This window comes from Pararge aegeria, chromosome 24 (genome assembly GCF_905163445.1).
Source record: "Pararge aegeria chromosome 24, ilParAegt1.1, whole genome shotgun sequence".
NCBI classification, from domain to species: Eukaryota; Metazoa; Arthropoda; class Insecta; order Lepidoptera; family Nymphalidae; genus Pararge; species Pararge aegeria.
Window position 1 is genome coordinate 4870104 of NC_053203.1, and position 12769 is coordinate 4882872.

The 12769-nt window shown below is 37.1% G+C and overlaps 1 protein-coding gene across 5 annotated transcripts in view; it reads left to right on the forward strand.

Annotated features, from left to right (window-relative positions):
- The window catches only part of LOC120634662 (protein pangolin, isoforms A/H/I/S), a 240640-nt gene that overhangs the window by 112343 nt on the left and 115528 nt on the right, over positions 1-12769 (forward strand). For all 5 annotated transcript variants that reach the window (XM_039905399.1, XM_039905398.1, XM_039905394.1 and 2 more), the window contains exon 4: positions 6789-6889. In XM_039905399.1, the coding sequence (XP_039761333.1) occupies positions 6789-6889 (101 nt within the window). The remainder of the gene's footprint in view (positions 1-6788; positions 6890-12769) is intronic.

A 12769-nucleotide genomic window follows, 5' to 3' on the forward strand; every position in this document is an offset into this window, starting at 1 on the left:
CGAAATCGCAGCTTATTTAAGCGTGTTGTTTTAGGCACGGGTTGGGAACAGTGCAAAATACTATTGACAGTGTATCGAACTCGGGACATCTTAATCCATCGGTAAACATGTTTACTACTAGACCAACGTGACACTTGTAAATACGTCCAATCGGTAATACCGACAGTACTCTTTTTCATTGACACGACTTATATATCTCTCTCGTGGGTACACTAAAAATATACTATATGTATTAACACACGTTAAATGTAATAATTTCTTTACCAGCTACCCGTAGTACGAGAGGTAGAAACTCGTAACCTATGGTTAACCTTTTATTATGTCTTAAATACTTTTTAGTGAAAAGTATGTCGAAGAAAAAAAACAATCGTTAAATATTAAGTATATACAATTGTAATTGTTTTTTAAATTTAAAAAAAAAATTAGAAAGGCTAAAAGTTGATGAAATGATGGATTGTAAGTGGTTTATTAGCATTCATATTTAGAATTGATTTTGGCCACCAGTTATTTTGGTGCCATATAACCAGCCGCACCTCGTGTGGATCGGTTAAGCTTTAACATACTTGGTCTGCAGTGGCGTGCACTGGGTTTCTTACCAGGGTATGCATACAGGAGGAAAATTGCATAAAATGTCAAATGCCTCCTAGATTTGCTATATTTCAATTTTAGGGTAGGCAGTGCTTTTGTGCATATTTTTAGTGCACGCCACTGTTGGTCTGCCATAAATAATCTACTGGAATATCAGCCTTATATCTTTGTATTGTTGGGCACACGCCTCGAATCATAGATCCAGAGCATAGACCCACCACTCCGATTCCAGTGTGTAGACAAGGAATAAACTACTTTAAAACAAGCAGTTTAAGTCAATTTTGCTCTGACAAAATTATATCGTTTTGATGCTCGAAAACCATCGGACTAGCGACTGGTGCAATTTCGTACTAGGGCAACATATATAGCCAGTAGCACCTCCCGTAGATCGGTGTGGCTTTCACAACGCACACAAACACACAAAAACGTGTGTACACATGTCGTTACCTCACATTACACAGGGCAGTCAATATTTGTTTAGGCTTAGGACCCACCGCGGAAGGCATTCCGAGAAATATTACTGAGTATAGATTTTATAGGCAACGCCGTTTTATGGTAGAGTTATTTTACGAGTGACGTTGTAATGTTTAGTGACTCTATGACTGTCTCTATGAACCATTTCAGGTCCGTTAAGAATTCACACATGAGTCCTCTCCCCTAAGAGGACTCTTGCTAATAAACGCTGGAATAGTTATGCTGTTTTTTCTTTTGTATCTTGGTACGACAATTATTAAACGGGACCGTAAAGTTAAATATGCCCCTTTAGGAACGCTAATAGGCAAAGCCATTATTATAATGTTAAGGATTACCTGTATGATAAAAAAACTTGGGTATGAATTGCTCTAACTTCTTAGCTCAACATTAACGCGACTGTGAGATGGTGATAACAAAAAAAGTTTGTTGTGGGCTCTCTTCTTAGACCAGGGCGCGTTTGGAACCCAGCTTTAGTTTTAAGTTAACGAATGCAGTTATCACCATCACTAGCATTAGTGTAACATGTTAATTGTATGAACGCTTCATAAGTGCCTGTGATAAGGTCTACATGAATAAAACATTTTTTAATTTGAATTTGCCATTTTCAAACAAGGTATAGCTACCTATAAATACTGAAAATTTCATAACATGAAAATCGGAAACTAACAATTTTAGGCCCAACCCGGGATTCTAACCCATGTCCTCGTAGTTTACAATAGGACATGCTAGCCACTAACCAACGGCAGTTAAAGTTATAGGTAAGAGCTAGTATTGGCTATATTATAAAACAATGCTATGACGTACAACAATGCCAAATAATGATAACATTTATCAAAAAATATGATAATAACGGCGATAATAATGTATAATTGACGATATCCTTGTAAATTTCTGAGAATTACACCAAAATTTTGCTTATGTATATAAATAACAATACTGAGATAATCATTGTTCTAATCAAAATTAGCGGGCGATGGAAAGAGCTATGAGCCTGGAGTTCAAGAATACCAAAAACGTGGCATAACTAGTCGCGATGCTAAACAGCCAATAGCACATAGCTCGGAGAACCGATGGACATTGTGGTCCCAAGGTGCTGGAATGACAACCCCGAACCGGTAGACGATATAAAACGTGTCGCTGGGAGACTTTACAGAAGACAATTGGACATTTCACGATAACCCGGTGTTAAATTATGGCGTGTTATATATAACAGTTAGGTTATAACGTGAAGGCGTAACAAACTCAAAGAGCGTTGATAGCCCAGCTGGACCTCGACTTCACTTTCAAGGGGGCCAGTTCGAATCCCAGCACGCACGTCCAACTTTTCCAAGTTATGTGAGTTCTAAGCAATTGAAATATTGATTGCTTGGACGGTGAAGGAAAACATCGTGAGGAAAACTGCATACTTGAGAGTTCTCCATAATGGTCTCAAAGGTGTGTAATCCACCAATCCGCACTGGGCCATAGTAGACTACGGCCCAGTGCGGTTCTCCCCCGGGTCTCCTCCCACAATGAGAAGGGGTTACCTTCTCGTTGTAGGAGACCCGTGCCCTGTAGTGGGCTGGTAATGGGTCGATGTGATGATATGATGACGATTATAAATGTTGTAAGATAACAGTGTGATTGTTATGCAAAACCTAATTTGTCCACTTCAGAGGTAACAAAATTAATTCTTAATCATATGATTACTTCAATAAAATACCTATGTCACCGAAATTAATGCATTTATGTGGTTGTTAGAGCTCGCAAGCTCGATCAACGTCGCAATTCCAAGATAACGTCGAAATCGTAATGTTTTTGTTGATACGATTTAATTTATTTGAAAACACCATTGTTTCTTTTTCATTTTTCGACTTTATTTATCATCATCATCTTTATCAACCCATTACTGGTCCACTACGAGGTATGGGTCTTCTCTCAAAATGAGGGTTTAAGCCTTCCTACCACTTACCAAGTGCGGGTTGGTAGCAGTCATACGCCTTTGGGACCATTATGGAGATTTCAGGCATTTAAAGCAACTGATGTTTTCAATTCCTTAAATCAAAAACGTATATAACTCCGAAAAATTAGGGGTGAGTGCCGGGAATCGAACTCGATCACCCCGCGAGGCCGGAACTCTAATTTCCCCGCTTTATTCATCTTCATTAACTTGATATCGGGTGGATAAGTAAACTGACTAAGTCACTAAAATAAGTAGTTGACTTATAATTGCTTTAATAGATAAATAGATAGATATATTCTTATTATGAAAATTAAGCTCAACTTGCTATAGTCCGCCAAAAACAGACCACAGACAGATCTTTGGAAATGTATGTAATGCACGTTTCGCTCCGAAACCGGAGCATCCTCAGGAGATGTTGACTTTACAATGAATAATTGTTAAGTCTACATCTCATAAAGCAATCACTTCCAGAATTCTTCTTTATTGTGTAATCATAACCTCATTTAAACATAAATGCACACAGCCTAGCACATAGCTGGTTGTCACTGCGTATTTTGATGACAACTTTGTACAGTTATTTCTCTAATAATATTGATCTCAGAATAAAAGTTAATCAGCATTGAACGTTGAAAATGTAAAATTCTGAATAATTATTCTCTTTGTTTTTTGTCTAATTTCGATACACATTTGGGTTGACAATGACCCCCTAGACACGGGACATTCAGAGTAATTTAAGGAAAAAAAATGTACTTTTGATGAAATAAAAACTATAATTATTGTTATTCTTATGCCTTAATACCCGATCTTATTACAGAGGCTCACTAGATTTGGTGGAATTTTAATGAACTTCGTTTTGTAATCGAACGTTGAAATCGACCCTTTACATTAATGTTTTTTGAATACAAGTGTAGTTCGTTATGATAAAAAATATATAATCCAAAAGTATGCAAAGACTCTTTAATGTGCCAATTAATCGTACGCATATATTTACGTTATAGGACATATTATTTCCAGATAGCTAGAACTACCTAATTAATTTTTTTAATAACTTTAATTATAATAATTACCGATTCGATGTCCACCTGCACCTAAAAAAGTTAGCAGCCGACTTTTCGCATGCTCCAACTCTATTTACAGCTTTAGTTGGAATTGCAAGTAGTTCTTTATTTCGATGATCTTCCAAGCCCAGGGCTAAGCAATGCGGTTTTATAAATGGAAGATTCCGGGATCGGTTTCCGGTAGGGGCAATTTGAGAATTTATAGTTTCTGGTTCTGGTTTGGTGGGAGGCTGCGGCCATGGCTAAGCAGTGGCGTGCATAGAGGGGCAAACTTAAGGATAGGCATTGTAAGAGTTATAAAAAGCCTACCCTCAAGTATTTATAACTCATACTGGAGATTTTCTTCATTTTTTATCATCTGCATACCCTGTGCATACCCTCTATGCACGCCACTGTGGCTTGGTAACAATCTACCGAAGAAGTTTCAGCACTCATCTTATTAATGTCCCAGTACTGGACACAGATATTTTCACACATGGGATAGAGGATTTTAGATGATAAACGCACCAGACAGTAGTGCGTGTTTAGTAGTAGTAGTGCTTTTTGTGACAGAGCTCGCCTCTTTATTTGTGCCTCTAAACAGCAATGTTGCGATGCTGGGTTCCGCAGGGAAATTACCTATCTCACGACAGGCTTGCGACCGGTGTAAATCTTGCAATCACTGCTGTCAAACGTCACTTTTGTTTATTTATTGTATGGAAAAGTCACCTACCTGCCACCAGTCAGTGCCTGTCGCAAGCGTCGTGAGATACGAGATAACCAAAATTGAAATCACCAGAAGACCAGATACCAATATGCCAATTTTATTTAAATCCGTTCAGTACTTTACACGTGATGCCTAGACAGACAGAAAAACAAAAATTAAATAAAAATCTGTTTTGGACTCAGTATCGACTATAAAGCATTTCCGGTTAAAATTTTCAAAATATATTAAATGTACAGAAATCTTCTAGTTACAGTTTTATTATAAGTAGGTATAGGTTTTAGTTTTTTTTGTTAATTATCTGCAAAATTGGCTTAACGTGTTTTACGAGGCACGGAAATGGTACTGAATGGATAGAAAAACTCAATTCTTAACCCAACTCGAGAATAGATCCCAGGACCTCGGGGTCCGCAATAGAGCATGCTTACGTGACCGAGGATACTGAAGATATATGACTGATATTCAATTCCGCATTTGCGTATTATTTTTAATTTTTCAAGTTTGGTTACTTATTTAATCTCTTGTTTTTTCTGTTATCTGCGCAATGAAGATTTTATTTATCTATCTAACAGTGCTAACCTACTCAAAGACAGTAGATCTAGTTCGTATGCAACTATAGCTAGTACTACAGATGGATCCGGTAGAACCAGTTTGTCCGGAGAACAGTAGCGCACAATTACACGTACTAAATGACTCGACGCAATTTGCCGTCTGCTTCACGCCCACAATACACTCACTTTATGTGCAACGTTGTTTAGGCTTTTTGTCAAAATATGGACGTATCGATACATCGATATGCTTCGTCCCTCTAGAGACGAGCATACTAAAATACATTATTAGATCTTTTTTACTAATAGCTAGAGCTAGTACAAAAAAATCTGATTTAACCAGTTCACCCAGAGACAAACAGTAGCGCACAATTGCATGGACTAAATGAGTCGATGCAATTTGCAGTCTGCTTCACGCCCACCACCCTTTCGGTGCAATGTTGTCAAGGCATGTTGACAAAAGGTCGACGTATCGATACATCGATTGTGTTTCGTTGCTCCAGACGTTAGCATGAGCGGAGTTCATACTGGCTAATACTACACAAATAGATCAGGTACAATCAGTTTCCCCAGAGATGAACAGTAGCGCACAATTACATGTACTAAATGAGTAGACGCAATTCGCCGTCTGCTTTACGCCCACCACCCTTTCTGTGCAATGTTGTCTAGGCATGTTGACAAAAAGTCGACGTATCGATACATCGATTGTGCTTCGTTGCTCCAGACGTTACCATGAGCGGAGTTCATACTGGCTAATACTACAAAAATTGAGCTGAGACAATCAGTTCATCCAGAGACAAACAGTAGCGCACAATTACATGTACTGAATGAGTCGACGCAATTTTCCGTCTGCTTCACACCCACCACACGCTTATTGTCTGTGCAACACTGTCTAGGCTCTTTGACAAAATATCGACGTATCGACTTCCATCTGCTTCGTTGCTCTAGTGATTCTGCAAAAATTCAATAGATCTTGTTTATAAGTAGTCAAACTTAGTACTAATGGATCTGGTTCAATCAGTGCGCCCAAAGTGGTACAACCAGCAGCTCAAAATTACACCTACTTAATGAGTTAACGCAATTTTCCTCGTGCTTCACACCCACAATACTCACTATCTGTACAAAGTCGTCTAGTTTGATTAGCAAAATATCGATGCATTATTATGTGTTCTCAAAATCAATGCGCAAGTGGCCAGCGTGGCTTCGACACGGCGTAGACCCTTCTCATTCTGAAAGGAGACTTGTGCCCTGTAATGATGTATGTCTTCAGTTCCCCTTTTTTATAAACAGGAATAAATCCCTTCGGATTTCTGCCTAATGGTGTGTACGACTCGCATGGACTAAAATAACTCCCTCGTATCTGCCAGGTCTGCACGGAACGGAGTATTTCCTCTCTTTTCTTTTTCATCTTTCTCTCGTTCTTCTCTTCTTTACTGTCTTCAGTGCCTAACATTATTTTTCTTTCTGTCCCGCAGGTAAATTTGAACCGCATCCAGCAGCGAGCTTCAACATGGGCTATCTGATGGCTCCGTACCCCTACCCCAACGGTGGAGCGCATCCACTTCCTGTCTCTATGGTAAGCGCTTGAAATTTCTTCCAATCAGAGACCTGGATTTTCAGTTTCTACTTTTTTAACTCTATCAAGCAAGAAAAATGATAAGTTAAGCCACACAACTTGTTTAATATACGATTTAACGATGGAGTAGTTACGCAGTGTTTTTTCACATCCTGACATTTGAAAGATGCTGTCATTTGAAGTGTCATTTGAATCCATAAAGACCTAAGGGTTTAACATACATATATATAAAATACAAATTAATTAGCGCTCTCTATGAGAATACTATGGACTGATTATAAACTACTTCCTATTTTGGATATTACCTTGTTTAGAGGTATTCGAAAATGCCTACTGGCAGAACAGGGATCGCTTCTTGTATTCAAGTAAATCTTACTGTCAAGACAGCAATACAAGGTTATCTCGTGCGCCTAAATGGTGCTCTGTTAATATTTAGCACCAATGATGCCAACTTTTTTGTTCAATTACCTGCTCTTACGCGGTCATATAAAAGTCTATGGTTCTATAGAAATTTTAATGACTCAAAATATAATTATTACTGTTTATTTTTTTGTGTTGCCTTCGCACAAGCAATCAATCAACTTCATTTTGGGCATAGAGTTAGTTGAAAGGACGGAGAGTAATTCAGGCTACTTTTTATCCTTTTGTAAAACATAGTAACAAAAGCGGACCAAGAACGCGGACAACAGATAGTATATTATAAAATCGAATTGAGGTCTCCTTAGTTTTTAAAGTCGGAAATAAATCAAAATCCTATACAATAACAAAAACATTAAACATCCAGTAAGCACCTTAGCTTTATAACCGAGGATGTAACGAGATATCTTATCACATCTTATCACATTCTATCATCGTATGTCAAGTAATTTAACGTGTATTGACAACGTTATGTAATAAGGCCGTCTACAGTCTACAGTCTACATACCATTCAATTGTTAAAACCTCGCACTCATGAGAATACAGTTTGTGATACAATGTTTTAGAATTGTGTTTTGTTAAAAATTAAAAATGTGTGTTGTCATTGTGGCTGTAACGATGCGCGCTCACACCGTCACAAAAAACCGATGAAGTTAGTTATAAGGTTTGACAGTGTACACTTTCAATTGTCAAAGTCTGCGGGCGCTTTCCGGTGATTTAATTGTACATAAAACTCAAATTTTAATGTTGGTTGTCCGATAATGAGTCTGTTAGTATTCCAAATTTATTTATGTTTATTAAAATGTAAGTCAAAATTCTTTAATTATATAGAAATATATGTTTTGTGATATTTAAATAAACTTTATTTTACTAACTAACGGATAATGCGTTTTAACCTTTCTCTACAAACGTAGAATAAGGATGTCATTTTTGAAAAGATTTTTAATTTTATTCTTATTACGCCAAAGGAGTGTAACTTCTAACGCGTGTACATAAGTACACACACGTTTTTTTTAATGATGACCAAAGACGATGAAACATTTAAAAAATTCCTAATGTAATTTCATCGGTCAAGTGATTATGAAAAGCTTTCACAACTTCATGAAATAAGTTTTCATTTAAATTGATTAAAGGTTAGACCGTGTGAACTCCGTTCGTAGGTACCCTTATTCGGAGTAAGATTTGTAAAAGTCAAACATACGATATAATATTTAGTGTATCAAACTTGTTGATAATATTTATCTTATGTCATCATGTCGACGTGAGAACACAGTGTAATTTCGTGTTTCGCATCTGGTGTGATTTTCTGCTTACGTTTACTTATTCGATTGCGTGAATCTTAACTACGGTTTATATGGTACCGAAAGAGGACAATTGATACGTTTCGGAGTGTTATAACTAACTGTATGGCATTTTATGACGACCTCTTTTAACACAGCGGTGAGGGCTGTGGTTCTAAATTGACACGGGTTCGATGACAGGCGAATGGAAATTTTATTCTGTTACTAGCTAGCTAGTTACCACTCTGCCGACAAAGATGCCACTAAGCGCTTTAGCGTTCCGGTATGACGTCGCATAGAAACCGATTAAGGGAATGGGTATAATAACTGCCATACTCCCTAACAGTTTAGCCCGCTACCATCTCAGACTGCATCATCACTTACCAGGTAAGACCACCCGCCTTTGAGAAAATTATGGAAAATTCTCAGGCATGCCGGTTTCCTCAAGATGTTTTCCTTCACCGTTAGGCACGTGATATTTCAATTACTTAAAACACGGATAGCTTAGAAAAGTTAGAGGTAGCAGCTGGTATTTGAACCCGGCCGAAAAGTGAACCCGAAGTCCTTACCACTAGGCTAACACCGCATCACGCGTATCATCTGTTTATTAATAAGTAAACGTGATCCATTCACGTATTAATAAACCAATAAACAGACAAACCGTAACGCACCACGTCGTAATCCAATCATGTAAGACTATTTTTATTGGATTATTTCCCCGTAATATCCACCACGTGTCCGGGTTCGAACCCTGGACCCGCCGGAAACGGTAATACAAACAGTTTTTATTTCTGTCTTCATCCTGCTGATGCGCATTGTTTGTTTTATGGGAATTTGAATTTTAAATTTGTGCTACAAGAGTGAAATTTCAATGTAATGGATTGGATTTTGGTAGGGTTGTCACTTTCATGGGAGATTTCCTTATTAAGTTATTTCATCGTAAGCCAATCCAGTGCTGGACATGGGCTTCTCTTAAGCAGTTCCAACTCTTTCAGTGTGTGGGTTCTTGAATATGTAAAAATAGAAGTGTTCGCTCCTGTTTCCTAGATTGTTTCGATGCCAAATTTCATTGAGATCGGTACAGCAGTTCATCAAGCTATTTTAAAGTACCCAATAAACAATTATTTACTGTTGCTTTTTGTAACGCAATCGTAATGGAGAGACAACACTGACAACATCCATTACAGCTTTTAGGAAAAAACTCACCGAAAACTTATCGGTGAGTTAAATTTTTTGTCAAATTAAGGTTACATGACGCTATGTCAACGCTATGTGCACTTGTAATTGACGTGCATATCAGTCCATCTTTTTGTGTCTGTGTGTGCTATATTTAAAAACGTGTAATATGCATGTTGTTAGTGCTCTTAATAAATAAATAAACACTGGAATAATAAATATTCCTCATAATTTTGCCAAATAGGCAGTGGCCTAGAAGGTATGGTATGGTATCTCCAGTATGAGTTATAAATACTTGAGGGTAGGTTTTTTATGACTTTTACTCTATTACTCTTATCGTGAATTTTTTTATAACTGTTTCTATGGCTCGGTCCACCTTTTTATTGTAATGCGCCAAATTAACCTCACCTAGGTCATTGCATACTTGTTCAAATAGGGATATATATAATACATGTGTATTAGATATATTTGGTTTGGTCTGGTAGAGTCTAAATCTCTTTATTTTACTACAAGCGGTTGTCCGCGTTTATTACGATTTTTTACAATTTCCGTAAAAACCGTTGCTTTTTCCGTGATTAACCGTTGCGTTTTTACTAACACAAAAATCAAGCTGATTGGTTCATTGGTTAGGACGTGAAGAAGAGCCAAATAAAGAGTCACAAGCTTTATTCTTCTTTCTAATAGTTAATAAAAACTATTGAAACCTCAAGTCAGTCCGTTTATAGTGACTCTCAGGCATAGAAAGTATGCAGATGATATAAAATGAAGAAAATCTCCAGTACGAGTTATAAAAAACTTAAAGATATGCATTGTTAGAGTTACAAGAAGCCTACACTTAAGTACTAAAAACTCGTACTGGTGATTTTCGTCATTTTATATAGTCTTAATACCCTGTGCGTACCCTCTATGCACGCCACTGGTGACTCTACCATTCAAAATATTTGTAGGAATTCTACATAGGTAACAACCCTGAAGGAAAACATGCGTGAAACATTCCGTGCGACGTCACTTTATGAAACAATTTCCATGGCTTGCGCCACCTTTGTATTGGAATGTGACATTATTAAATTCATCTTCATCGTTGCATACCTACCTTGGATGAATTAACATGACCCTTTGGAGCAAAAGATTTGCAGACCAACTATATTTGCAGTGTTTTTTCCGTTCATTTTAATTTGATGTACACTTTCTCCGACTATTTCTGGATAAAGTTTTCGATAAAAAAGTTAAAAAGGTTTCACGTTTCAACAATGTATTTTTTTGTTTTATGACTTATCGCTTTAATGCGCTGTTATCTGTATATTATGTACCATAAGTATACCTGCCTAACTATGCAAGCTCGCTCGTAAAAATTTTGAATGTCGAAAATTATAACGCTAGAGTAAAACGACGCTTTCTTTATAGCCTTCATTCGAAGACACTTCTACGGGGAACCTATCGAATATTTGTAAAAAAAAAAGGAGTAGAGAATGTATACCTCTAACACTAAAAACGATAGGTACATTTAACTTTGACATTGCAGTATTTCGATTCTCGAAACCGAATCAACGATTTCGAATGTACAAATCTCATACAAAGGGTTCGTAAATAAGGTGCAGTTTTAGAATGGGAGTGAACTTGGAACGGGTAATGTGTTTTTTCACATTTGTTAGGTTAATAATACCATAAAAGTACGAAAAGATTGTTATATGAACCATTTAATAGAAACGCAGATTTGGAAGAAACTGTTTCGCTGTTAAATATCGGCAAAATGGATGGGGAAAATTAACAATAACTGAAAACAATAGGAAACTCCTCCTCCGTCTCCTATAAATATAGAGTAGGTACAATATAAAAGCCAAGGTTCTCAGCCTTTGTCCCAAGTCAAGCCCTTTGTCCCAGTTCATATAAGAAAATTTTAATTCTTTGTGTCCCAAGTTCAATTAGGTACCAGACGCTTATGCAATTTAAAAATAGAATGCGAAATCTACCTTATAAAAATTACTAAACCCAACCACATTGTACCTAAACTGTAAATAAATTGGTTTGTATTGAATTGAAATTTAGATAAATATTTAAATAACGAACACCAAAAGTTTGATACCACGATGTTGATCACCTATTTAAGCGTTCTTCTGATTATATCAAACTTCCTTATCATTTGAGGAAAGCTTGTCTAATAAAATAAAATTTAGGATCCCCCTTTTTAAAAATCGAACGACACGAGCTTCGATACCGTTCGATACCCTAGTACGCATGCACACTTCCACAGCATATCTTCACGCAGGAAGAAAAGTAAAAAAGACGCCACGAAAATATGATACTTGAATGGCAACAGGTGGACATACGACCGTCTCATTCTTTTCTATGAGGTTTCCAAAGTCGCGTCTCTGTTGTGGAGCCACCCCCACGACGCCGCCTCCGCGGGGGCGGGAAAATGGGGGAGGGGATGCAATGGAAATTTTCTTTTTGCTTTTACGTTACGGCTTTTGTCTGGGTGAATGCGGCCGGCAATTTCGGGGTCGCTTACGCTTGGTGCCGACGCGGGATTTGAAAATGGAATGTTTTATTCCGATAAAAATTTGACCGCGTTTCGGTTAACTTTTTTTTTCAACTCCAATGAATCTACAATCTACACGAATCTTTGCATGGATTGACGATTAGCTTTTTTTTTAATTTGACTAATATACAGACAAACCGTTGCACAGTTTGATGTTTTCACTTTTTTTCAATTTCAGTTACATTCAAATACCGTTGCATCTTAAAGATCTATGACCAGTAGTGGAAGTTCGTCTGTTTATATTTAAGATAATAGACAAATTATTTTTACAAACACGGATTCTCCCTTTGACAAATAAACCATGATAAATATAAAATTTATTTTATTTACGAACACGAGTTGTTAGACTCCTGTACATTTAAGGTGTCATCCTTAACAAAAGTACCGGAATCTAACCACTAATAATGCGTTCTAACGAAATCACTACGTCACATACGCATATCTTTATCGGTTCATACTAAAGAAATT